This window comes from Topomyia yanbarensis, chromosome 1, assembly GCF_030247195.1.
Source record: "Topomyia yanbarensis strain Yona2022 chromosome 1, ASM3024719v1, whole genome shotgun sequence".
Taxonomy (NCBI): domain Eukaryota; kingdom Metazoa; phylum Arthropoda; class Insecta; order Diptera; family Culicidae; genus Topomyia; species Topomyia yanbarensis.
This window is the reverse complement of record NC_080670.1, coordinates 211,863,688-211,891,358: the sequence shown is the minus strand read 5'-3', so window position 1 is coordinate 211,891,358 and position 27,671 is coordinate 211,863,688. Positions and strand designations below refer to the sequence as shown.

At 42.7% G+C, this 27,671-nt stretch overlaps 4 protein-coding genes across 5 annotated transcripts; 1 reads left to right on the top strand and 3 right to left on the bottom strand.

Annotated features, from left to right (window-relative positions):
- Nucleotides 1-199: 199 nt before the first annotated feature.
- Nucleotides 200-4,216, bottom strand: LOC131676218 (zinc finger protein 271-like). Its single transcript, XM_058955340.1, has 9 exons — nt 3,746-4,216; nt 3,559-3,672; nt 2,468-3,489; nt 2,225-2,405; nt 1,967-2,167; nt 1,646-1,783; nt 667-1,586; nt 426-606; nt 200-370 (listed from the first exon to the last, which is right to left on the bottom strand). The coding sequence occupies exons 2-9, from the start codon at nt 3,670-3,672 to the stop codon at nt 200-202; spliced, it is 2,928 nt and encodes a 975-aa protein (XP_058811323.1). The 5' UTR covers nt 3,746-4,216.
- A 36-nt stretch (nt 4,217-4,252) lies between these two features.
- On the bottom strand, nt 4,253-6,331 carry LOC131691391 (transcription factor grauzone-like). 2 transcript variants are annotated; one of them, XM_058977751.1, is made up of 4 exons: nt 6,062-6,331; nt 5,225-5,987; nt 4,878-5,169; nt 4,253-4,822 (listed from the first exon to the last, which is right to left on the bottom strand). In XM_058977751.1, the coding sequence occupies exons 2-4, from the start codon at nt 5,901-5,903 to the stop codon at nt 4,264-4,266; spliced, it is 1,530 nt and encodes a 509-aa protein (XP_058833734.1). In that variant the 5' UTR covers nt 5,904-5,987; nt 6,062-6,331; the 3' UTR covers nt 4,253-4,263. The 2 variants fall into 2 exon arrangements, with proteins under 2 accessions (XP_058833734.1, XP_058833723.1); XM_058977740.1 differs by having other exon boundaries at nt 5,225-6,331.
- Nucleotides 6,332-8,216: 1,885 nt separating this feature from the next.
- On the top strand, nt 8,217-15,077 carry LOC131691366 (zinc finger protein 675-like). The gene is made up of 4 exons (XM_058977693.1): nt 8,217-10,441; nt 10,510-11,684; nt 13,950-14,123; nt 14,191-15,077. Exons 1-4 carry the CDS (start codon nt 10,325-10,327, stop codon nt 14,576-14,578), a joined length of 1,854 nt encoding a protein of 617 aa, XP_058833676.1. The 5' UTR covers nt 8,217-10,324; the 3' UTR covers nt 14,579-15,077.
- LOC131691399 (transcription factor grauzone-like) lies at nt 11,786-13,897 on the bottom strand. The gene is made up of 5 exons (XM_058977763.1): nt 13,517-13,897; nt 12,745-13,450; nt 12,518-12,683; nt 12,286-12,462; nt 11,786-12,224 (listed from the first exon to the last, which is right to left on the bottom strand). Exons 1-5 carry the CDS (start codon nt 13,637-13,639, stop codon nt 11,879-11,881), a joined length of 1,518 nt encoding a protein of 505 aa, XP_058833746.1. The 5' UTR covers nt 13,640-13,897; the 3' UTR covers nt 11,786-11,878.
- Nucleotides 15,078-27,671: the final 12,594 nt, after the last annotated feature.

The window sequence follows — 27,671 nt, the reverse complement described above, 5'->3', positions numbered from 1 at the left end:
TCTCGTATTTAGTGCTAATCCATGATGTCGGAAGTAGTGCACTGCTTCCGACGCGATGCCATTGTTTAGAACCATAGAAAATCCGATTGTCGCTGGTTGGATTTTCCAGTTTTCAACTGCAACCAGAATACAATACTGCCAAGAAGGGCGTCTTCAAAACGTTTATTACCATACCGAGTTTAACTCAAAAGAACATTATTTATTCACCGTTCTTCGACTGCAGGTTGGGCTTTTTCCTCATCTTATCCTCGAGCCACTCCCGAGGATGCATTTTCTTCCTGTGCGCTGCTCGGTTGGCATGTGAGTTGAAAGTCTTCTCGCAAAAATCACAGTTGTACAGCACCTCTCCTGTATGGGATGCCATGTGTTCCTGGAAAATCATCAGATATTAAAAATAGCAGCTATCGAAGGCTCGCGTAGTGTACCTTCAGCGTAATCTGCCGCTTGAAAGCCTTCCCACAAAGCGAACAGGAAAGATCGCCCTTTCGATGTTGAGCCTTGTGATACCGTAAAGCCATGACACTTTTGCACTCGTGACCGCAACTTTCGCACTTTTGACTTCCCGTGTGCCGTAGCAGGTGTCTCCGTAAACTTTTCCTCAGAACCCTAAGCAAAAGAAAGTGATGAATGTCACATTCCCGAAACATTTCTCACCCGTTGCATTACAAACTGTCACACTTCGAGCACGGCACCCGTTCCTCCGGAGGTCTCTCCCGCCCACCATCTTCATCGTGTGATGCCAGATGCGCCGTGTAGGAGGACAACACCTGAAACTCCTTCGCACAAACATAGCACACATATTTGCACTCTTTCAAATGTATCACCCGAATATGCTGCCGCAGCATCGATTCGTACGCAAAGTATCGATCACAGCTGTCACAGTGCCACCGTTTTTCATTCATTTTCCGGTGATACTTTTCGTGGATATTCAAAAACTTCCGCTGTGAGAACGTTTTCGGACAAACACTGCACTGCAATGTCTTCTGTTCGCTTTCGTTGTGCATCTTGTCCGTGTGAGCTTTCAATGCTTCACTGTGCTGGAACTGTCTTGAGCAAACGACACACCGGAACTGGGCCGGATTCAGATGGAACTGAATGTGATCGATCAGTCTTGGTTTTCGGGTAAATTTCCGATCGCAACAGAACACATACGCTCGCTTTTTGTGCTGCGCCAGGGAGTGTTTCTGCAGTTCCTGGAACGTGTTGTATTTTACGGAACAGGTGTCACACTCCAGATTGATGTTCCCGCCGATAAACTCTTCGTCTTTGATGCTCTTTTGCCAACTTTTTACCGGTCGACCCACCCGGTTGTTCGTTTTCTTAGGCTTCTGTCGAGTAGTTCGGATTTGATTCTCTTTCAAAACGACGGTTTCTGAGTGGTCACTAGCGTACTTCGATCTTTGTCCTGTTTCATTTGTGTTGTCATCCTCGCTCTGCGAGTCGTATTTCTCTTCCTCTACATCCAACGGTATCGGAACGATCTTCAGTGACAGATGTACCCGTTTAATATCGCAGTAGAATCGATGAAAATCGTCGATCTTTGACCAGCAGGTACGACACAGGACGGTTGATTCGATGATTTCTTCCTGCAGATGAAAAATAATCAGCAAAAGCGTGATACCCTGGTCAAAGGGTTTATACCTACACGAAACCAAAAATGTTTGAACAAAGCGGTCTTTACATCTTCGTGGTCGCAAACGATCACCGGCGAATCCTGTTCGAGGGTTTTAGTGCAAGTAAGACAAATTGGTGCATTCATTTGAGGAATAAACAGTTCTTCACCTCACTTCTTCACTGCCAATTTGTTTATAAACAACCCCGGAATGTCACTTAAGCAAACACACTCACACATATCAAGACGCGTCTTGTCGCAGACGTAGATGAAATCATTTCTGAAGGGAGTTTTAAATGCATTCAAACGACCTAAAGAGCATCATCGTTTTATTCACACAACACTTTATTATGCATTCGAAAAGTTTGGAAGTAACTGTCGCAGCAGTGGTCCCTGTTCCGCCTCCAAATTAGGATTTTTCCGTAACTTTTCCTCGAGCCACTCCTTTGGATGCATCTTTTTTCTATGGGCAGCTCTGTTTGCTTTTGAATTGAAAGTCTTCTCGCAGAAATCACACCGATACAGCACTTCTCCCGTGTGGGACGTCATATGTTCCTGAAAAAACAATAAATCAATCTTTTCTAGACATTTGGAATCTCTCAAAACACCAACCTTCAAACTGATCTGCTGCTTGAACACCTTCCCACAAACGGAGCAAACTATGTCCGCCTTCTGGTGCTGAGCACGATGATACTGCAAAGACTTCAAGCTCTTACACTCCTGTCCGCAATGTTCGCACGTGCAGCTTCCCGTGTGGCGCATCATGTGATTCCGCAGTCCCTTCCGGTAGAGCCTGCCGTATTCGACAATCGTTCAGATCAATAGCATACCTACACGCACGCGACAAGGACTTACCAGATTCCACACTCCGTACACTGAACCCGTTCCACCTCCGACGGTTGCTTGACCCGCTTAAAATTCTCATTGTGCGATTCTACGTGCAACGTGTACGATGCCATCGTCTGGAATCCCTTCGCACAGACGTGACACACGTACATGAACTCCTGATCCGTCCCCGTCAGATGCTTCCTTTGGTTGTGATTTTGCAGCAGCGATTCATAGGCGAAATACTTATCACATTCAGCACAGTGCCATTTTTTCTCGCTCAACTTCCGGTGGTATTTTTCGTGGACCTGCAGAACCTTCGCCCGTTTAAATATTTTCGTACAGTAACTGCATTTGAAGACCGTTTCCGGTTCCGAAACATGCACCGAGGCTGTGTGACGTTTCAACGATTCTCTGTTCAGGAAATGTCTAGAGCATTTATCACACTGGAACTGGTTCGGGTTCAGATGATACAACATATGATCGATGAGTCGAGGCTTTCGGCAGAACTTGAAATCGCAGCAGAACACGTACGCAAGTTTCTCGTGCTGTGCCGTTGAATGCTTTTGCAGGTCCGTAAACGTTGCGAATTTTGACGAGCACGTGTCGCACTCCAAATTGATATGATCAGCGATGAACTGTTCGCTGACGGGCTGGGGAGGACGCTTCCTCGGCCGGATGCGCTTTTTTCTTCCCTTGGGAGTTTTGTTTGTATCTTCCGAGCTTTCACCCTTTTCCGATGCTTCATTGAAATTGGCGCTTTCTTCGTTGTCATCGTAAGCAGACAGGACGTCATTATCATCATCATAATCCTCGTCTTCGTCATCTTTATCAACGGCTTCTTTCTTCACTGACGGTTCGGGTGAGTTTTCTGACAATGGTTCGGCTGCCTCCTCTGGCTGAAAGGGTTCTTGTTTAACCGATAGAAACTGAATGGCAATTTGGCTTTCCGGCTGGCAGTGCATCTGCTCGACTTCGCAGTAGAATCTATGGAAGTCGTAAATCTTTTCCCAGCACAGTTGGCACAGGACCCTATGGTGACTTTCATCTTCCTGAAATGAGCGAGTGAGATATTTTTCTGAGCATTTCCAATGTTTTCTTGTACGGAAACTAATATTTACAGTGAACCAGAAGTGCTTCGACAAAGCCCGTTGGATGTTTTCGTTAGTGCCTATCGGTTCCGATGAGCCCGGATCGGTTGTTTTGTTACAGGTCAGGCAAGCGGATTCCGCCATCTGTTGAACAGGTGGAACAGCAGAAAAGCGTTTAGTATAGTTTAAGAATCCAACTATTGGTTGTAAATATTACCCGAATTTGCTAAATTGTTGTCGATTTTGTGTGGAGTAGCTGTGATTTATTTAATAACACTGAATTCAGCGAGATTCATTTGCTACTGAGGAACCAAGGAAAAAATCACTAGTCACCGGTACTGCTTCTTACTTATTCTTTTCGTTTCCGATTTGATCTGATTGCGGAAAATTTGATGCAATGAGAAAGGGTTATTAAGTCCCGAGACCAGGACAAAACTAATAAATATTAATATTGATGATACTGTATTATTTATCACAGGATTATTCATTCATTTGACAGATGTCACACAAATGCAGCGTGTACACACTGAATCAAAACTAGTTACTTAAAAGTTGAAACAATCTGTCAAAAATAAATTTTGTGTTGAGTAGAATCTAGTTGGGTACGAAGTAAACACGCCCGACGTAGTAAAAAAAACTTCTGTGGCCAATGTTGGGGACACATTCGAAAAGAGCAAAACCTTCCGGAGCAAATGTTTCTAAAATCTAACTTTATTAACATCGCAACCGAGGAAGTTATTCTGCTTTCGACCCTCCTACCGCCGATACCCCTTGATGAGCCACCCGCTGAGCACTTTTCATCTCCAGCCACTCCTGAGGATGCATCTTCTTCCGATGGGAGAACATATTCGCATTGGAGTTGAACGTTCGCTCGCAAAAACTACACGAATACAGTGCCTCTCCGGTGTGCGAAGCCATGTGCTCTCGCAGATTGATCGCCCGCCGAAATTCCTTACCGCACTCCTGGCAGGTATGGATGCTCTCTCGATGTCGGTGCCGTTTGTGTCCGGCCAAGGCGGACTTGTTCGGTGAAACATGACCACACAAATCGCACGTCGTCGGACCCTGCGAGTGGCGAATGTAGTGCTTCCGCCAGCTGACCCGGTTCTTCAACCACTGCTGACAGACGTCACACTGCACGCGAAGCTCGGCCGGGCTTAGGTCATGCTGCTTCTTGTGGCGCAAAAATTCCGCCTTAGAATAGAACCCTTTAGCGCACACATCGCATATGAAGTCAGTGGGACGCGTGTGTCGGATTTTGACGTGAGTCTTAAGTAGAGCTTCCGATGGAAAGCTGGAAAAGGTAATCGTTACGAAACGATATATTTCACCCACCAAGTCAAACTTACGTTTTCCCACAAACTTCACACTTGGCCGTAGCATTATCCAGATTTTCGTGCCCTTTCAAATGAGCCGCTAGCTGGCTCTGCTTGGCGAATCGCTTAGGACATCGCTCGCAGCCATAGATACGCAACTCATCCGGCAGGTGCATTTCCTGTTTGTGTCTTCGAATCCCTAGACTGTTAATGAAACTTTTGAAACATATATCGCATTTGAATAACTCCGGATTCTCTAGCTGCTGGACATGCTCTAGCAGGCGAACCTTCTTGTAGTAACGACGGCCACAGCAAACAATAAAACCTGACAAATTTGAAATGAGTTCGGTGAACGGTAAAATATTAAAAAAAAAGCTAACCTTTTGCTCCGTGATGATCCATAACGTGTTTAAGGAAATTGTTGAATGATGGGCAATCAGTGCCACATGTTTCGCAAATATATCGCACATGGGTCCTAATGATCTCGTCTTCCTCCGCCAGTTGTTCGGCGGTTTTAATCTGATAGTTGATTGGTTTCGGTTGCTTTCGTTCTTCGACATTTTTCCTTCTAGTATACTTCCGCTTCGGTTTAGCGGCTGCTGATATCGTTGGCGATTTTTCCGATGAAGAATCTGCCAGCGGTTCGGACTTGATGGAGCAATCCGTGGCCTGTTCATCATCGGATATACATTCTGGTTTGAACTCTTCTGCTTCGCTGGGTGGAAAAGATTTCAGCTCAACCTCCACCAGATGCGATGAAACTTCCAACTCACTTGGTTCTTGCTTGATTCGGACCGTTGCCGGATTCTTAAGTAACTCGTAGTTGTGCTGCACCAGACAGTAGAAGCTGTGAAAACACTTTAGTTGATCCCAGCATGAATGGCATATAATTTGATCGTCGTTGAAATCTTGTAATTGGAACCAGAAATGTTTCATCAGCAAGTCGCTAACGTTGTGGTCCTTCGTTATGGATAAAGCATCTTGCGGACGGCGGAAGCAGGTGAAACAGTTTGCGGATAACTCCGCCGGTTTTGCCTCTTGGGTCGTTGACCCTTCCATATTTTTTCCTTAGCTCGAACCCTGCAAATTATACTCACTTTCTACCGATCACCTCAAACCAATTTACTTTGAACATATCAGGATCTGATAAAATCAATCGATGAAGAACGTCGCGTTTTAAAAATTGGGATTCAATGAAAATTTTGTATCCTATTTACCTCCAGCATGTTTACAAACACGATTGAATCGAGGGGCTACACGACGGATTAGGAAATAAATTTCTTGAAAGGCACTCTCTATTACGCACAGTTGGAACATTGAATAGAATTTTTGGCCAAATCAGCGGCACAGTTCACCATCGACAACTTTGAAAGATTCCACACAGAAATGTCAATCGGAACGTTGACCGTCGGTCTCTTGAGGAGGAACCAAGCCTGGTGGAGTACGGAGTCGAACTCGACTTGATCATAGCACTGAGAATGAGCGCGATTGCTGTGCGATTTTTCAAAATCGATTTTCTTGTCTCGAAAAATCGATTTTTATTATCCGACCTTTTTGGGTTCGATTTTATTGATTCAACAATAATATCGAACCCCGATTTTTCCTCTAAAATTCCCACTGAAAGCGACGCGATTTTTTCCACAATCGATCTTTTTACCTCGAAAAATCGATTTTTTTCATCCTATTTCTCCTGGTTCGATGTTTGACAACATCGATTTTTTTTAATCAAAGAGATCGATGTAACAAAATCGATTTTATTTTTATATAGCAGTCAATTGGCACTTGATCTGCTTGGTGGATTCACCGATACCAGCTACTGCGATATCCATCTTGATACGATGTGATGAAGTTGCACCTAGATCCGGAATCTACGAGTGAGCGTGCGATTTACAACGAGGAGGGAAACAGTTTCCGCAAAACTGTACCATGCTAAATTTGAACCAATAGGTTTACTCGCCTTCATCGAACTGAATAGGTTAGCGATGGCGGATGTTGAGAAAATCGGCTGGCTTGCCGCGATGAAAGGAGTGCTTTGCATATCCGGAGTTACTGACACGTACAGAAAGGAGGCGTGGTGTTTTTCATGGCAGGAACGGGATGAGAGCTTGCTGGAAACAGTACCTGGATTAGTGGAATTCGATCAGCTCGTAGCGTAGTTGGATCTAGCATGTAGCAAAGGAGGTTGATGAATGGGGCGTTCCAATAATGGAAGGGCTCGAATAATTTTGCCAAAGCCAGCACATGGCGATGAAAATTTTCAGCTAAAACGTTAATTTTTTGGGAACGGTGAGAAATCGTAAAGAACTCGGAAGAGTTAGAACCACTTATTGTCGCACTTTAGGAAAAGTTTTCAAAACGATGTGCAGTTGTCGGCTTGTACGTCTACGGACTCGGAAAGTCGGAATATCTGTGTTGCTGTAGATCATCGACGTGTACGTGTCACGAAATGCAAGCCATCGTGAAAAATCCCCGTTAAATTTGTGTAGGTCTATCTTGGGTAAGCGCAGGTGAAATGAGGATGAAACGTGAGGAGATGTCGCCATTGAGATGCTGTTGGGTCAGTAGCCCGATTGGACCCGAAAAATCCTGACAGTACAAAAACGCGTCTGAAAATCCATTTGCTCTTCCAGGTCCAACATCCTCGGCCAATCTTACAGCCCGATCAGTCATTGTACCTACAGAAAGTCCCTGTAGATTTTGTTCAATGTCAAATGTAGTCGAGTAGGAATCTGACAGACATCCCGACCGCAATCGAAATCCTCCGAAAAAAAAAAAAAATCACTGTCTTCTGCATTAAAAGGATCCCTTTCCTTTGGATGACGTACTCAGACAGTTGACGCTTGACGCTTTTTTATACCATTTCACTGATCTTCACTACCACAACCTTATAGCGCTCGAGAAAAAAAACGGAGACGGAAAAACGGCACAAATTGTAAATCGTACTCCTGTTCGCCGCGGGTATCGCTCCTAAACAACGGAACTATATTGGAAATGGATGCTGTTTGATAAAATGGTTGGCACATGGTATACATTTAGACGGGTTGGCTTCGCGGACGACATTGGCATCATTAGCGTTGATTGCAGAGCAGTAGAAGAACAATTCGTGCTTTTTAAAAGGGAGGTTGCGAGAATCGGACAGATTATAAACTCTGACAAGACAAAGACCATCGTAGAACGCGCGGCAGTATGAACCTAGGGGCAGATCATTTGTGATGCATTTTTAAAATCAACGAAATTAAATGCATTTATTTCCATCAAAATAGAAATTCGTAATGCATTTAGCGTTGCGTGAAATGTATTTTGCGTTGCGTGTAAGGCGTCAAAATCCTACAAAAAAAAATCAGCCCTACATTCAACAAAATATCGAACAAAGTTTGGGCTGACAGGCGTGCTGTTCTACTCTCTGAGCATGGCTACCACCGTCCCAACAAAAACCTGGAAACTCGTCATCATTTAGTTAGTGGTACTAGGTTTGGTCGGATCATTTTCGATTTCCCGCCGAACCGGCTCTGAACGCTACTACCCATGAAGGATAGTGTCAACTCTAGCATGACCTCCATGCTGCTAAGATTTTAGTAGTATAGATAAACATGGAATCACAAGAGGCGACTATGTGCAACGAGTGGAGATAACGGCCCGGATTTGGGACCCAATAAAATGGAGCAAAACAAAGCAACCAACACGTACAGAGCAGACGCGGCGAATCCGTTCACCAGAGGTAGTTTAATGAGGTCACCACAACCAATAGTAGCTGAAGTCATTCGGCAAGAACAGGAGGCGGGAAAGCAGCAACAGCAGCAGCGGAAACAACAGCCACAGTAGAGCAGGATGAGTTACATCCCACAGACGCCAAAGGTAGGGGCAGCGAAGTGCTTGGTGGAGGAGCTTCACAAGTTATGGGCGCGAGAAACAATGTCCATAAGGGTATTAAGGAGATGGAAAGGCGCTACTGACTGCCGTGAAGGAGTATGACACGGCAACGCGGAGGGTGGATGTAGCTGGGCGACCATTGGCGTCGGCTAGGGCTACTATCCTCCTAGCCCCTCCGAAATCGGGTAAGGAGAAGCAAATTGGATTGGAGAACACGCCAGTTCCCATAACTCCAAAGCCCAGGAAATGAAAGACCGGGCGAGCCAAAGAGACAGACACTCGAGGACGTTATTATTACCGAAGGAAAGGATTCCACCCGACAGGGAGAAAACTGGAGTACCGTTGTAGGTCGGAAGGAGAAACACGGGAAACAGCAAGAAAAGGAGCGAAAAGGGGAGCACAAGAGGAAAGGAAAACCCTCGGCTTGTCAGATGGCGCCAAAGGGAGAAGCCATGCTCGTCAAAGCCAATGACGCGACGACGTATGCAGCGCTGCTCAAGAAGGTCAGGGAGGATCCGGAGCTGAAGGACTGAAAAACGTGGTATGAGTCAAGTCAAAAAGATGAAATGCCCCACGAGCTGAAGAATTCCACGACTAGCAGCTCGGCCTTGCGGGAGACTATTACCAAATCAATGGGTGAAAAGGCAGAAGTGATTTTGTGCAAGGACATTGATGAAATCAGTGACGGAAGACGAGCTGAGAGGAGCACTGAAGCAGCTGTGTAACCTGGGCGAGGTGTACATGACGATCCGGTCAAGGAATACGGAGGAACTCAGAAAGCGATGATTCGTTTACCGGTAACCGCTGCAGACAAGACACACGTCTTTTTTATATCGATTGTAGCGGTTTGAACCTTACGGTCATTTGCCTCCTTTTTCGGCTTAGAAAAATCTCAAACCCTATGTGCGGTGTTGGGGATTGAATCCAGGCAAACTGCATACAAGGCAATCGATTTACCAACCCCGATATGCCTGCCCTCACCCGCATATTCCTACTGTATGCCGTTTGACCGACGATATCGAGCGCTTCCAGGTTAACCAATTAGTTGATCACTAAGGGCCGATTTCTTCACCCGGAACTAAGTTTTAAATCAGGTTTAATGCACAGTTAAAGCGATAGTGAAGAAACAGGTCCTAAGTTTAGTTTCGTCGGTGAATCCTCGTAATACCAACGTTATTGATTGCGCCTGTTCAACAAACGTCTTACGCTGATGTACTTCGTTCGATGCTTTGTTGGATATGCAAATTTCGTCAAAAAATGCTTTTAAAATTTCTATTTTGATGAAAAGTAAATGCATTTAATTTAGTTGATTTTTAAAAATGCATCACAAATTCTTATTCTAATTCATTAGTGTATCCATCCTGCAAATGTACTAGCCCCCCGATTACGACATTTCTTCAAGAGGGTAGAATAGGGTTACTAGCAAATTTAACTTGAGCAACAACTACCGGGGGGCACTCCGACGAATTGTTTAGATTACCGTTCCAAACCAAGGTCGTCATAATTGACAGTTGTCAGCATTCTGCTTGCAGTCTTGCATTATAAAGAAGTTTTAATTACTCCAATGGCAAAGTAATCAATAGTCCGTTTTTTCCGAGTGAAATAAAACCATGCCGCGAAGGTTGGAGGACCAGTGTCTGACCTGTTTTGCGACGACGAAAGGTAGCGGTCAGCGGGCTGACGATACCGGTGTGAACGAGATTCTGAGAAAGCATCTTTGGTTTACGGTAGGTGTGGTCACTCCCCTCACTACAGTAGTACCCCACTAACGTTTATTTTTTGGTATTTTACGCAGGTTACGGATCTAGTAGGAGCACTCGTTTGTCCAACCTGCTGGACAAATATCGACTCGTTCAATACATTTTACTCCTCCGTTGAGAAGTTGTACGCAACCGAACCGTTACCTGCGGCATCGGAAGGGACCGACTTGAAACCTGAACTACTGCTGGTGGAAGTCATAACTGATGAAACGGATATCAAAGAAGAAGAGTTGGAAGCTGAATCAGTGGACGGAAGTGATATATTTCTGCCGGAAATTGAAAATGCTACGGTCGAAGAATATGGTGAGGATGCAAGCGAAGATCTAAAGGATGAATTAGAGGATGAAACGGTTGAGGATACGATGGAGGTGGATGACGAGGAACCTAACGCGAATGATGAAGATCCTGATGAGTTTATTAGGAAGCACGCGACGCTTGATTGCGAGCAATGTTCGGCATCCGATCTTACATTCAAACAGCTGTTTACTCACACGGAAAAAGTTCACGGTAAAAAACTGACTTCCATTACTTGCTGTGGCATTAAATATCACACACGGATTAGACTGTACGAACACGTGCAATTTGTGTTTAATCCTGAGGCGTACAAATGCAAACAATGTGATCACGTTTGTAACAACGGGGTAAACTTAAAGCGACATCTTCGCGTCCAGCACGGTGAAGATATTCCCATTCGAGCGTACAACAACACGACCCGTCTGCTGAAATGGAAGCTCGGAATCGATAAGACAGATGAACAGATCAAGAAAGAGCAAGAGGTTGAACGGCGCCGTCAGAAACGGCTACAGGAGGATGCGTTGATGCGGGAACATCTAAAATTTGAGTGCATTCCTTGCGGATTAAGCTTAGATTCGTTTGGCGAACTCTTCAGTCACACTCGGGAAACACACACGCACAAACCGGTGATAACCTGCTGCGGGAATCGGTATCATGCAAGACCCCGCCTCCTGCAGCACGTTCAATCACTTAAAAATCCGGTAGCATTTCGATGCGAGTTATGTTTCCGCTGCTTTCGGAATGGGTACGCCAAGAGTAAGCACATGTTCGAGATGCATCCGACTGAGGAGAATCTGAAGTACAAGTGCGACCGGTGTCCGAAGGTTTTTGTGCGGGAGCTGAAGTATCGGCAGCATATGAAAGACCACGAGGATTGTGACAATGAGAAGATCAAGTGCGAGGATTGCGGAAAAATGTGAGTATGCGGGGGAGGGTTAATGTGGGGGTTTGTTGTAACCACGCACGTTGGAAAAATCGATCCGTTGTAATGCAGAATGAAAGGTTGTTTCCAAATTTTCGCAATCGTATCTCGTTTGGACTCTATTTACCTTGAACTAGCTAGGATTCAAAATAACCTTTTTTCGCAAGGTACCATTGGCAAACGTCTTTCTATTTCGTAAAGTACTTCTCATTCCGCTCCTGCCACCATTCGGCCGGATGCATTTTCTTCTTGTGCGAGTGCATGTTGGCGTGTGAGTTGAACGTCTTGTCACAGAACGTACAGCTGTACAGGACGTCACCGGTGTGAACGGCGGCGACATGTTCCCGCAGCGTAATCGGCTTCCGGAATGTTTTCGGGCACAGCGTACAGGGATACTCACGGCCCCGGTGCTGTCGCCGTTTGTGACCCATCAGAGCCCGCTGGTGGGGTGATACGTGCCCACAAATGTCACACGTTACCTCGGCTTGCTCGTGCTGCTGCATGTGCCGACGCCAGTTTGGGCGGTTCTTTAGCCTGTGAAGATCGGGGAATGGTTAAACTTGTTCGGTCAGGGCCGGAATCGGAGTGGTATTACCATCGTAGACAAATTTCGCACTGCATTTTCAGCTCGGTCGGATTCTGGTGTTCGATCTTGTGCAGCAGAAATTGGGACCGCAGATGGAAACCTTTAGCGCAAATATCACAGATGAAATCAGTCGGTTCGGTGTGCTTTAATTTGATGTGGTTGGTCAAAATATGCCGTGATTTGTAGCTGCAAATAGATTCCTATTAGATCCCGTATTTTAACAGAATGCATAAACACGCACTATTTTCCACAATGTTCGCATTTGCAGTTCTTATTCTCCCAGTCGTAGTGATCGTTCATGTGTTTCTTGTACTTGTGCTCCACAACGAAACTTTTCGGACAGCGGTCACACTTGAACTTGCGTTCTTCTTCTGTAGCATGGAACTCCTTTATATGACGCTTAATGCCTACATTTTAAAGCAATATCATAAGACTTTTCTACTAGTTCTAATACAACATCGACCATACCTTCATCGTTGGTGAAATTCTTCCGGCACTCCTCACACCTAAAAGTCTCCGGGAAAAACACGGTCTGAGCATGCTGGAAGAGGAGAATCTTCTTGTAGTACTTCCTGCCACAGCACAGCACAAATGCTGACTTTTTGCCGTGCACCTCAAGTGAGTGCTTTAGAAAGCTGGTAAACGTCTCACTCGTTAAACCACATTCGTCACAGGTACAAGCGACGTGCTGCCGAATCAGTTCATCCTCTTTGAGACGGTCCTCGGCAGTTTTAGGCTTGTGTTTGGCGTAAACTTTTTTCGGTTTTGCTTCCGTCTTCGATGTGTTTACGTTTTTCCGTTTAACCGGACGCTTGGCTCGTTTTGGCGGAGCAGTTTCCTCCATTTCGGAAGATTCATCGGAACCCGATTGGTTCCAATCGTCCGATTCGCAATCGGTTAGATCTACATCCGATGCGACATCGCCAACATTGTTCAACCGCGGATTACCCGCCTCATTTTTCATGTCGGACTTGTGTGTGGGTAACGTGTCCTCTTGCTGTAGGTCTTCTGCCAGGTATTCAATCTCCATTTCCGGTTCGATTTTGACGGTCACTGGCATCGGTTGCACAATGTGGCGGTCGTACAGTTCCTCGACAGACGTGTAAAAGCGGTTAAAGTTTTCCACCTTTTCCCAGCAAGGTGTGCATATTATCGCCCCCGGGAAGTTCTCTTCCTACGAATGGTCGAAGGAGTGGCTAGGTTCATGATCTAAACTTGATTAGCTTTTGTGCATATTTACCGTAAACCAAAAGTGTTTGCTCAGGGTCACTGTAACAGATTTGTTTTTCTCGCTTTGTACGTCTAAAAAATCCGTGTCCGCTCGCTTGAAGCAGGTTAAACATCCGTCTCCGGGACCGGACATGTTTTCTGTTTAGTATTACTGTACTGATTTAGTTGTTTCTGGTATTCAAAAACTGAAACTCATAAAAAAATGTATCGCGAAAGGTACGAACTGTCAAATACAGAGAGAAGATAAAAACAAAACATGCCGAGGGGTGCGCGAATGTAATCGCTTGATGAGAAAAATTACATAGGACTTTGGGGTTATTAAAAAATGATGTATGACAAAAATGTATTAGTCTTCGCGAACAATACTTTAAAAACCATTTTGTATCCTAATTTTTTTTGTCTTTAAACTCACCAAATAAGACATCTGATCTGTTCTTCCACAGGTTCAAAAGCCACCACATCCTGTACATGCACGTCCGCAAGAAGCACCGGGAGCCCCAGTTCGTGTGTGACATCTGTGCCAAGGCATTCCACCTACAGTCGGAGTTCAAACGACACAAGATCCAACACGAAGATCCGGATCTGTTGAAGATGCAGTGCCAACACTGTCTACGATGGTAACTGTCCCTAACATTACCCAATCGTCACAAACCAATAATCATTTTTTCCCTTTCTCACCCGCAGGTTCAAAAACCGCGAGTACTGGCGCGCTCACGTCCGGTTGCACGTGGTCGGTGAAGTCGAATGCGAACTGTGCGGCCGGATTGCCCCGAACCGGCGGGCTCACCGGGCGCACGTGAAGAATGCTCACGGAGCCCGTACGAAAAAGTGCACCTGGTGTGGGAAGTGTTTCAATAAGGATATTAACCTGCGGGAACATGTGGCTTCCCGGCATACTGGCGATATGCTTTATACGTGTAGCTTTTGTCCGAAAACATTTAATTCCAATGCCAATATGCACTCGCATCGGAAAAAGATGCACCCGGTAGAGTGGTTGGCGATGCGGGAAAGTGCCGCGGAGGCTCAGATGCCGGCTGGGGTAGCTGGAACGGTCGAAAGAGTTCAAGAATGAATAATCCCTCGATAGACCATAATTCTATGAATAAATGATTGAAATCTAGTTGTTTTTTTCTGCAATTGGACGACGACAGGGAATCACACATTCAAGAAATACCACATTCCACAATGAAGGAGAAGAGTAAATCTCAAGTAAACCTGTTGATTGAGATGAGGCATCTGAGTGAAATGTCAAATGGTCACCGCATATAAGCCGTCGCCGCAACTCGTAGTGATTGTACAGGCTGGTCAGCGAGTAAAGAAGATGCGAGCTACGAACGAGAAAGTTGCCCAAGGTCGAATGTTGATCGAAACCAGAAATAACGCAGTTGTGTTATGTTGATAAGCTAGCTGCTTAGGTAGGTAGGTAAGGTATGCTGTAACAGATGATGGCGAAATCAATTTTCGCGCTTTGCTTTGATATAGTCGGTCACGGCTCTCACCATACAGACGCGTTTAAAGGAATCGATGGCGATGCTGTGAATGGGAATGGATAGGGATGAACTTGTATAACATCGTGGTTATTAAATAAATAATAAAAATCGTTGACTTAAGTTTCATTTTTTGTGTTTCGAATTCATCTCGTCAGTAACTAGCACCAACTGAGTGTCTAGTTAGACGACGTATCTGCACTAGTACCCAAATTAGCACTAGTTAGGGTCCATTACTTCACCCTAGCTTAACTTTTAAACCAGGATTACCAGTACAATTAAACCTGGTCTAAGCGTTAAGTGATAGTGAAGAAATCGGCCCTTAGACACAAAAAAATCCAAACAGTTCACATGTCATGTGAATGTTCAAATCAACTGACTTGTCCCGAGTGAAGCAAGCTATGTCACCCACCGAAGTACGATGGGTAATGAGCTGAAATTGGACACCAGAGGATAATAAAAACCCGGGACTTTGCATCTAACGGTGAAATAAAATAGATTAAATGTGGCGAATGACAGCTGCGGTTTTGTGTGATCTCGTTTTAGAAGCGGGGTATGATCACTGTCGTCAATGCGATAATCATGTGTTATTTTGGGACGTCATCATAACCCAGGGATAGCATAAAGGTATGTGAATTGGGGCGGAGTCCAAAGCGTTGTAGGTTCGAATCCTGCCTCTGGGTGATTTTTTTCACATGATTGTTCTCGCTTAACTCACCATTTCGAGCAGTCTACCCCATTGGGATACCACCATAAAGTCTTAAATAAGGTATTGGCACTTACCAAAAACAAACCAACAAAATGAACTATTTGAATAATCAATAATTAATCAACAAGAAACGAGAAAAAAGAAGTAATAGTCGATATCAATTTTTGTAGGTCCCGTATTTGTTGGCTCATTTGACAGAGATGTTTTGTGTCGTCTTGGAGTCGCATCAAACCATCGTGGGTGTATGATATAGGCGGAAAAGGGCACTTCTGAGAATGTTAAGGAAAATAAAAGGGGCAATTAAGTTTGTATATTGATGGTTTTTAAGAAGATGTACACGAGGGACATATAGAAGAGATTGCGGCTTGCCAGTACATCTCGAACCGGGAAGTTGGGTGGCTTTCCTCGGGCCTGGTGGGTGTGTATTGGCCGAGACCTGGCGGAACTGTACTCGGTGCACGCCCAGACAATGTGCTCGATGTCGTGATAGCCGTCGCTACAAGCGCAGATACTACTACCCACGAGCCGGAGATGTGCATTCAGCGTGTAATGGTTTGCCATGAGTCGGGACATCACATGAATGAAGTCACGACCCACATCCATCCCCTTGAACCAAGGTTTCGTCGATACCTTAGCAACTATCGAATGTAGCCACCTTCCTAGCTCACCATTGCTACACGAAGTTTGTCAACTTTTGAGGGTTCTCTGATGAGTAATACTGAAAAATTCGTTGAAGCAAATTGGTCTTTCATAAACGTTACCTTCTAGGGCTCCCACCTTAGCTAAGGAGTCCGCATTCTCATTGCCCGGAATGGAGCAGTATTTTTCAAGAAATTTCAAAGCAACGCAAGATAATCGTTTGTCTCCTTGCTCTGCGGAAGCCAAATTGTGCGGCTGACAAAAAGCCATTTGTTCCGAGCCGATTGTTGAGGCGAAGCAGGATTAGTTTCTCGAACATTTACAGCACAGTATTGGAATCGGCCAATACGAGTTGTGATCGGAGAGTGGTTTTTCTTAATTTCGGGATGGCAATTACCGATTCCGTCTGTTACTGGGGTCGGTACTGTTTCGATTGCGTTAATCCATTGACGAACCGGTGCCAATAAGTGCGTTTTTTAGCTTAAATTTTTTCATTAGCGTTGCTAACATCTCGTATTATCTACCATTTTTGGGCGACCTGACGTTCAAAAAGTTCCTGTATGTGTAGAACTTTTTTGCGTTGACTTATGGTTCTGAGCACTCTTTGTCTCACAACAGAGTGAAACACCGGCATTTAGAATCAAGCCCGCTAAAAACTTGTACTTTTCCTCCGGAGAAAGTACATGTGTTAAGTAGTTAGTTTGGGATATTTCGGTATAGTAGCTTTTACAATACGAAGTATTGAATGATAGTCCGATAGTTTTGAGCCATTGGTGATTGATACTAAGATCGCCAGATGATTACTACCGTAGAGATTGGGGTTTATCTTCTATGTGCAATCCAAATGTAGCGAGGTTTAGATGAGTTATAAATCTAACACGCTTGAGCGCATTGATGATATAGGAATCCGTGTCAAAATGCAGCCGTGTTCAAAATTATTATCATGAAGACAACCCCATGCCATATCGTGTAAGTTAAAGTTTCCTACATAAAACTATTGAATGTTTTTATTATCCGGTTCACGATATCAAAGAAGTTCATCTGTCCAGCACTATGTCGGATCTCTGACTGAAATATAGGAACACTTGGGGTTTTAATGTCCCAGGAAGCGCTGACAATTCCTACTCGTTTTTAAAATTTTTGAGACCAGGAGCTAAACCGAAGCATTTTGTAACAGCATTTCCATGACTTATTATATTTGGTGACCCATCATCCCTGAGTTATTACGAGGAAGCTTAAGGAGGAAATGATCTTCTCTAAACTCCTAAGCACAATAGAAGAAGCGACTTCAAAGAAGTCGTCAGGGTCGAACTCGACATTCAGCAAGGAATTACAGGAGTTAGAAGTGGTCGGTAGAGCAGCTCTCTTTTGAATTTCTGTAAAAGACCACTTGAAGTCTGAGGAAGCTTCAGCGATTTTTTCACGGGACACGTGGAGAGCTCATGCGGTGTATGCCAAAGTAGAGACATTTTTCAGCATCCCTAAAGGGTTCGGCAATTGAAGTGACATAAAAAAACAAATAAAATCTAAATGTTTTTTTTAATTTCATATTTTATACATTTTACCTAAAAATAGTTTAATTTTCATATTTCATCGACCAAATACAATGTGACCGCCTTTGAGTGCAATGGGCTGCTTCGGACGACCTAAGAACGCATTGTACGCTGCCCGCAGATATTCTTCTGGAATTTGTTTCCAGTCAGCCACAAGATGTTTTTGAGAGCTTCTATACGCTGTCATATTTTTTGAAACGGACCGTTGCTTCCGCCATACTCCGTACAGAATAATTCATCGGTTTAGGATATGATGAAGTTGCTGACTATTCCGTACTAGAAATGGACCCTGGAAAGTGCTGCTTTATCCACAGTTGAATGTGTTTTACCTTATCTGAAGTGAGCATGGGTACATGGCTCCACTACACCCTCCAAGATCAATTCGAGGTAGGTATGTTGGTTGATTTTCACTCCCTTAGGAACAAAAACGAACGTAGTTCGATCATTGTGGCCGATTCCCACCCAAACCATCACTGAAGCACGTTTTTGTCGACGAATCGCCATTGAAACAGCCGAATTATTTAGTGATTTTTTCGTAAAACATACGTTACCGTTTTTCTTATATACGAACTGATGGGCAGTGAAGATTTTTCCATCCGTAAATAAAACATTTTTCAGCATTCTATTTGCGGCCCTCGTTAACAACGCCTTCGCTCTTGTTACTCCCTGCAGTTTTTACTTTGCTGATAGTTCCTGTACTTTTTGGATCTTGAGCTTATTTTTCAGTATTCGTCGGACTCGTCGTTCGGATATTTTAAGATTTTTTGCCAATTTATTTGCGCTGCGACGAGAATTTTTTAGCAAAGGCTTTTTTTAAATTTTCGAGCAATAGTAGAGGAGGCTGCGGTAGCTTGACGTCCGTGGTAGTTTCTTGGTGCAACCGGCCTCTTGGTATGTATTAATGGTGCGGCATACAAAGCTTCTGTCTGAGGCTGCTGCCGAACTATTTCCGTTTTTTGATTTTCCTGCTGTGAATATAGCAATCACAACGCAACGTTTTCGCCCTAGATCCATTTTCCAAAGATAAAATGGTTTTAGAAAACAAAACGTGAATCTACTCCTAATAATCGAAGTAAACAAAGCGACGAAGGGTGGCCCGATTGTCTTTTATGTAGGATATTGTAATAGCGATCGAAGAATTTTAGCAGTTCAATTGCCGGACCCGGTAGTGATTCAATGGATAGTTGTATGCAGGGTGGCCAGACCTACCGATTTATCGGTAGTCCTACCGATTTTGGCCTTCCCGACCGATTCACAGACGACCAATGGAAAACTACCGACATTTTCTTGTCCCTGCAGAAAACTACCAATTTTTATGGATTTTGGACACATCCTACATCAACATTCATTTTTAAGTTAGATTTGGTCTGAGATCTGTGTTTTCAGTATTTTACAATTCAATGTCAACACTACGGTTTTTGGGACAACAACCCGGCCTACCGATAACTACAGATAACCTTTTAGTGACTTTACCGATATCAAGGAATTCTATCTGGCCACCCTGGTTGTATCGCCCAATTGTTACCTCAATAGATCTAAATACTGGTCGCAGTTGTTCGTCTCCTACAACAAAATACCCAAAAGTTCATGACCCGCGTCACAAAAGGCAAACAGCTAGCCGAAGTCGGACCAAAAGAATTAGGCAATCCATGAGACGTCTCTGATCAGCTGATTATTTCTTGTTTACTCTTCTGACGTTACTCCGAGGGGTGCGACGTCCGACAATGTCGTTGATTCGATCCAACATCAAACGAATCGGACTAATGAAAGATGTTTGTCGGACGAGTTTTTCTATTCGCAGCAGTAGACTTGTTGACAGAACCCACCGCTGGATTGTCAAACAAACGTCTAATGGATTGCCTAATGAGCCAGCCAAGGTCAACCAATGTGAGGTCGATTGAGAAAAAATTTATTTACTTATCCACAGTGATTTTTGCTGAACGCAATTGCTTGCAAAACGTAATTTTCACATGCAGAAGGGTTTCTGAAAGTCTTACCATCCCATGTCAACCCATTTGGATAATTGCTCCATCAATTTAAACTCCCATTGCTGGTACGTAGACACGATACCCCTTCGTAAAAAGCTAGCAATCCTGTTAGACTGATTAAGGCTACTCACAGTTACTCTTAGTTTACCTGAAGGAACCTTAGTTATATCGGCTACGGCCGAGTATGGCGTTGTAAATTTTCGTGATACAGTCGTGATTCGCTGGTTGGACACTTTTTAACTGGACAGCTTTTTAGTTCGACCTCCGCTAGTTGGACCATTGTCCAACTAAAAAGCATCTGAACGCCAAAATCTCATGTCAAATTTACTTTGACAATCAATCGGACAATATTTAGAGATGTGAATGGATGATGCATTTACACTGCCAACATTTCCCCTGGAGAGTTTTTGACATTTGTCAGCCGGTCCAACTAGCGAATCAAATTCGTTAGATGGACAAGGCCAAGCCCAACCAGCGAATCACGACTGTATCGTGATGATATTGATTGATTTAAGGAGGAACACCACAAAAAAACCGGGCGAATTGTGTGGATATTCCCAGGGCCGGCGGAACACTTTTTTTCCTAGTGGGTAGTAAGATTCGCAGTGACTTTTACGGCTAAGCAGGAATTACTCCATTCTTTTGAATTTCGTTGTATAAATTTTCCATTCTCTGCGATTCAACCTTCTTTGGTGGTGTTGACTAATGGGAAGGTATCTCCGACGACCGACATCCTTCCAGGCTTAATGGAGGTCGATTTGAATACCGAAGACAAAAATACTGCCGATAAGCCTCCTGCTCAATACAAACCATATTCGTCTAATTCAACCGGCCCCTGTATGGTCTACTTTTGGACCAAAGATAAGCCATTTAACATCATAGATATATCGCGTGATCTAACCAAACACTCGGGCGTGTTCGAAGAAGTATTTTATCTACGTACCCAGAGAGTGCTCAGAATTGTACGCGAAATGATCCTATAAAGATTTTTTGAACGTCGCACCGCCCGATTTTTTTTCCAAATATACGCAACATTAGAAACGCTAATGAAAGATTTTATGAAAGCTGAAAAAGCGGTTATTGGCACCGGTTCGTCGACAAATGACATAGACAAACAATATTTCGTCTGGTCGCTAGGCCCTACGTTGTGTATTCGATTATCCTTTAGATCGGAAAACACTAAACCAAGAATATTTTTTCGGCGACAACAGCATTTTGTTGACAAGTTTTTTAGTATTTCTTGTCGGAGGACGCTTGAAAATTTTGCAAATTTCGTGCCAATGGAAGTTTTGGAATCTCAAAAGTATCAACAAACCTTAGTTAAAGAGGATAAATTAAGGTCGTGACTTCCTTCGGGTGATACCTCAGGTTATGTCTAATCATTATACGTTGAATGCGCATCTCCGGCGGATTGGGTTCGTGGAGAGCGGTCTATGGGCTTGTGGTGACGGTTATCACGACATTAAACATGTTGTCTGGTCGTGTACCTATGGAATTAATTCCTCTTGTGTATGTCCTTTGTCTTTCTTATGAAAAGCCTACTAGTGTTTCTCCTTGTTTCAATTTTCAATCAAATAATAGTTCTTGTTAAAAAATTACAAATTGTGTATCTAGTCATTAAAAATTATTTCTTACTACATCCTTTAGTCTGAATAAAATTGCATTTTTTTGCATATCGATCTGAACTCTTTGTTTTAAAATGTAGATGTGTCAAAATAAATTCCTTTTAGTATAAATATAAAATATAGCTTGAAATTTCAAACAAATCCTGATATTACCCCATATTATCAAGAAATTTAAATTGTAATAGATAGAAATTTGTATCTGATGAAACAAATAAAATTGTTGTACATCGAGAATTTCAGACGCAATTTTCGAGTGGGTAGTACTACCCATACTACCCACGTATTCCGCCGGCCCTGGATATTTCGTGTACCGGTTGACTTTGGGTTAGTCGACCTTGGTTTCGGCACCAGGTTGATCACTTGGAGAAGCGTTCGCTTCAATTTTCAATAAATTTTAGGAACTGTTGTTCGTGGAAGATCATTTTGCACTGTATTGCCATAAAAAAATTGTGAAATCTTTATTATGTTATATTTCTCCTTAGTGGGGAAAATTTAAGGTAAACATCATTGCGCGTGAAAAGCACAAAACCTATAACTAACATTGTTATGGAATTTGCGTTTCGACGTCTACGTGATGTCTCGTACATCATTTTCTCGCGGGACATCAAGCAGGACTAGGGGTTTTCTCAGAAACACAATTTTTTAGGTTTCTGAAGCTAGCCTCGATCCGGCGCTAGCCTAGTCCAGTCCCTAAGTTGGTGTCGGATTGTAAGAAATTATAGACTTTATGGAATTTTTCTCTATAGGCCGTCAATTGTAGACGTTTGATTCCCAAGATCTCTATTAAAAATTTTCACCGGAATATCGGAACAACTCTCCATCGTTCAAAAACAACCGAATAGATAGAGTCGTTGCATTCATTTTGGCCCTTAAATTTTGGAAAGGGCGTGTATGTCTTCAGCCATTTATTCCAAATACAAAATCATATCTCGAAATCCTTTAACTGTAATTAAATTGCGTCTGAGAAAAAGTTGCAGCGAATCAATGCAGTCAAAAGTTGAAGTTCATGAATAGCACTCATCAGTATTGTTATGTCGAGTGCACATAACCTACATTTTACGTACCCTCGCACCTATCGAAACGGCCACCCATCAGGACCTGGTTCAATATTGAGGTTAGGCACGGATCAAATTAGCTTTCGATTGTATCCTCTTCTATTAGCCACAGCACCGAGCGCACCGCAAAACAGAACAGGTTTTTCGTTTGCATCCATAAACGAGCTGCGGTATGTAATCAAAACATTCCTCGCTCAAGCAACCCTCGCCCTATTACGCAAGAAAGCTTTTATCCGTGTGCATGACGTTTCCATCGCAACCGCCCCGCCGACTGCTGCGGAACGATCATCAGTGATAATTTCTCCTCGAACGGGGGTCCTATAACCTGTCAGCGTGCCGCTAAATATTAAGCAATATTATGAATAAATGAGGAAAAAAAGCCTGCAATCGATCGCGTCTCTTCGCTTTAGCTGGCCATACTACCGTCTGTATATACTAATATATAGCTAATAGTGATCGCTGGATTTTCGTCCGTTCGGTATGTTTCCATATTGGAATTCCGATGACACACATATTCGGTGTACATTTTCTCGGTTGATGTTCGATAGTGTACCACAGATCAGACGGAAACGAAACTCACTCCACTCGAGGAGTACTGAATTAAATTCCGTAATTGAACGAAAAATAAAAATATACTTGCAAAACTCTCAAAAGATCAGAACGAGTTTTGAACGACTTTCTATAACTGGTTATTGTTTGATACTATCGATCTTATTTGATAGCGGTTTCGGCCTCGTAAATTCGACAACTTCGGGGTTGTTCGGCATAGGAGATCTGGTTTTCTATGACTACGCAGTGAGATACCCGGACCCACGGTGAATGCTGGTGATGATGCTAATCGATAGTGTAAATTACTTTTGCACAATACCGTGTCGTCACATCGAGAGCGAAAGAGAGAAAGACCTATCCACCAAAAAACACCTCGAATGACCGTATATTGTTTGGCGAATCGGTGCTAATCAGCATTAGTCGGACGACGATGAGGTTATTTAACGCACAACTCCTCCTGTCTCTCAGTCAGTGATAGGCAGAAAAATAGTCTCACGAAAATCAAAGTCTTACATTCAATGTTTATGGCTATCGGATAGAAAACCCAGAGCGAAGGCCTCACGCAACTTTTCTTAAAACTATAGCGCGCCAATCCGCCCAGCTCGTTGGCATTTGTAATAATAACCTACTTTTTTATCGCAGCTAAAAGACTGGCTTCACGCGTTTTAATTATACCATTACAATTACTTTACTGGCGATTTTTCACTCAACATTTCTCATTTCACTAGCCAAGCTGGTGGTACAAACCAGATTCGCTACTGTTGATTATGTATTATGTGAACAAACGGCACACGCTCGTTGGAACTTCCTTTCTCTGATCAGGGTGCGCGCGCAAAAGGAATTTCACCGCCGCGAAATATCTATGCGTTTCTGCATGCCATGCCAACCGTCTACCTAACAGCCCTATAATCAGGGCCCGGGTGATGCGTGTGGGTGCTACACTTTCCAGCATCAAAGTCACATAACTTGGGTGAAAAAAAAACGATGAGAAGAACGAACGAACATTTCTTCCGCCATGATCTAGATGACGTGACGACCTTTGTCTAGAAGAAACATGACTGCTATGACGTAAGGCGTAGCAACCGGCCTTCTATGATCGGTTATGCTGATTAGGTTTTTTGAATCCGAGCCGGAGGGTAGGTTTGCTAAAAAGGTTTTTTTTCTTTTCTCTACTTTTTTCTCTTGAATCAGGAATTATTATGATGTCAAGCTACGAATCAGATTAAGAATTTGCTTTTCTCAGATTAATTAATTTCTATGCTTTTAAAAGCTGGTTAAAAAGGTTAAAACTTATTTCTCCCATACATCTACTGATGCGTTAGCCCAATTAAACCATTGTTCTTTCATTTATTTTCAATAAACAAAAATAAAAATACGAATATTAGCTAGCGTCGTACACTCGACTTGCTTATTCGAGACAGCGAAACATTTACTCTCTGTTTTCACGTTGTCCTTCCTTGCTTTTCACATCTAAGACTCACGAGTGTGAAACCGTCTTTCTTGACATTTGTTCCTTACTGATGGGGCATCCTGTTGATTTTGAGGTACTGGACGCAGTTGATGTAGTTGTTCCTTATACGGTTTTTTTTAACTCATAAAAGGGCCTTTACAAAACCGAGCAAGTACCCCCTGGTCTCAGGAAGGGAATTATGATTATGAAATTCTCTGATATCGTGAGCCAGATAGCAAAAACTTTTACTATTACCGATCCTTTTAAAAGCCTTTTAGTGGCTTTTCCCTACATCGAGAAAACTTTTGAAGCAGCTGACTGCCAAATGTCCCATCCTTGTAGCGATCTTTCGATGGCGATTTCATCACTGTTTTACAATGAATTTGCCGAAAATCAAATTTATCAATATTTTGAAAAACAGAGATGTGATGCCAAATTTTAGCTAACTTCCAACATAGACCATACCATCCGCGATTTTAATATAATTCGAAGACCCCATGAAGGAGTTCTTCTGCAAAAAAAAACTGCGTTCTAGTCAAAGTTTGATGTTGGTTCAGTTACAATGAATAAATAAGAGTGAAAATTGTCCGTGATGCGAAGAAATTAAGCCTTGTCAGTCGGTTGTACTCGGGCCTTGGAGAGAGAGACAACCCTCGACAAAATTTTACCAATATTGAAACTACAAACTCAAAACTTAAAAAAAGGTCTCTTGGCTCTAAACTCCTACGAAATTTCTCAATAAATCGTTATCGCATGACCAAAGGTCGCACAAATACGAACAGTGCAAGAACACCTCGCGCTTTTTGAAGTTCTTTTAAGTATTATTTCTACTATTCTTGCAAACAAGCATCACCGTTTCAATCACTGAAATTTCTCTATATATTTCCGTTTACAATTCGTATACGGAAAGACATTGGATTTTATCGTTCTCTTCAAAATTAGGTCGTTTTAGAACATAGCTTAAATTTCGGATATGTTTTGGAAATTCGTTTTTTGTCTTAGGAAACCAACAGCTCAAATTTCGAAGAAATCCTATCCTATGAAAACATATTAGTAGGTCGAAACTTCCGGTATAATCTATGACCGTTCGTACCAAAGTCTATTATTTTTGCGAAAGCAGAAAACAAGCCATTTATTGTAATTTCTCAATATTTTCCGTTTCCTATTCGTATACGAACTATCAGTGAAGTACGACACCAGCCTACTGTAGTTTCTTTCAAATTCTTTTTATTTTTTTACGGACTAGTTCAAACGAATGTGTTGATACGTGATATTATCATTACGGAATATTCTTTTTGCTATTGAAGATCCATCCACTGTAGCTTTACAATATTACAATACGTATTACAAATTTGCGATACTAATAAATACGATGAAAATACATTTCGTTGTATGCTCTCTGAAGACTGCCTCTTTATTTGTCAAAATGTGTCTTAAATACTAGTCGCTAGATTTTAAATCAAATTCTTTATTAGGTTTTGTGCTACTTGAATTACATAATATGAATGGAAATGGGAAAAGAACGTCGCTGAAATTTATTCTACTTTAATCTTTGGAAACTAAAACTGTACGTGTTGGATACAATCTCATTTCTGATTGGTCGGTACAAGCTTGCATTTGGTTGGTTTGTTTTGCTGTCGTTGGTTTTGCTTCACATAACGGCGTCGATTTGGTTCAAAACTGACATAGCTCAGATGCCTCACAATCGTTGCTTAAGATGCTAGGTATGCTAGGTTTATTCGCTATTACAATCTTCGTATGAGAACTGATTTACGTAACTACTGTGATTTTTTTTTTTTGAAATCTCATTTAATTTTTTTGTGAAGCGAAGCAAATCTTTTGACATGTGATATTATCACTACGGAACATTATTTTTGCTTTTGAAAATACAATTACTGGAGGTTCACAATATTACAATATGCATTACAATTTTTGCGAAATTGTCCTGGGAAATCTCTTGAAGTCGTCATCATTCCATGATTGAATAAGATTAAACCACCAGAATTTCGGATGTTTCAGAAATTCGTTTTTTTTACATTGACATTTACTTTGGAACACAATTCGTGTGTCTGTTTTTGAAACGCAATCCATGGCTTACTGTGTGAAGTTTCTATGCCATGAACGATTTTGAATGGCAATCCATATGGTTTAGTAGAGTTCAATCTACTTCATTATTCAGCCTGATTAGAAGATTCAGTTTACGCTCATTCGTACATTAACCGAATATGTAAATATGTCCATAGTTAGGTTGCGCGAATTTCGACTTATCCACCTGATATATCACCTTCAAAAGTAAAACGGAATTCCAATATAGCTTACAGCACAATCAATGGAGCTGATCAGTTATTATTGCACCTTACTAGCGAATTACGCCAAACAAGTCAATCCAATCATTTCATGCCAATCTCAAAGGAACTAATTAATTCAAAACTCATTATCGCCTATTGAGTGTTCGGTTGAATGCAATTTTTCAATCGCATTTTCACCACTTTCCCGTGGTCAGAAACTCCATTCCACATGAGCTACAGTTCGCTACGGCGGCACTCGAGCACTGATCGGTCCGAAAGCGCGAGTACGGTTCAATTCATCAAAACAGCATACACTTATTGGAAATCATTGCGATTAAGTCATATTTGCACCATTTGTCCACGTAACACAGCCAGGCCTAGCCCCGGTGTAAATGAATTTGAATGGGACCTGGACTGGAAAAGAGGTTGATTATTAGCTAAGCAAGCTGAGTTACACCGTTTGGACCAGCTGACGACAGCGGTGTCCTTTGGGCTGAGCTGTCTGATCACCCTGATCAATACCCGTTGATTAGACTAATGTGTCAAATGAGGTAATGATAGTGGTTATACGGAATGGCCAAATGGTGTTAACTCGGCGACGCGGTCTAGTATAAATAAGGAATCAAATTATACAGAGTCCTAATTAGCGAGGATTACCGAATCAAGGATGCTTAACCGGAAGGTGAAAAATCGCCGTAATCAATCACATAATCGTCGGGACATGAACAAACGTAAAATAAACATTCCTATCTAACGTCAAAAATGTGTGTTGGTCAACAAAAACCCAAACAACTCGAAGAAACAGACGATCGTAAGCTGTAT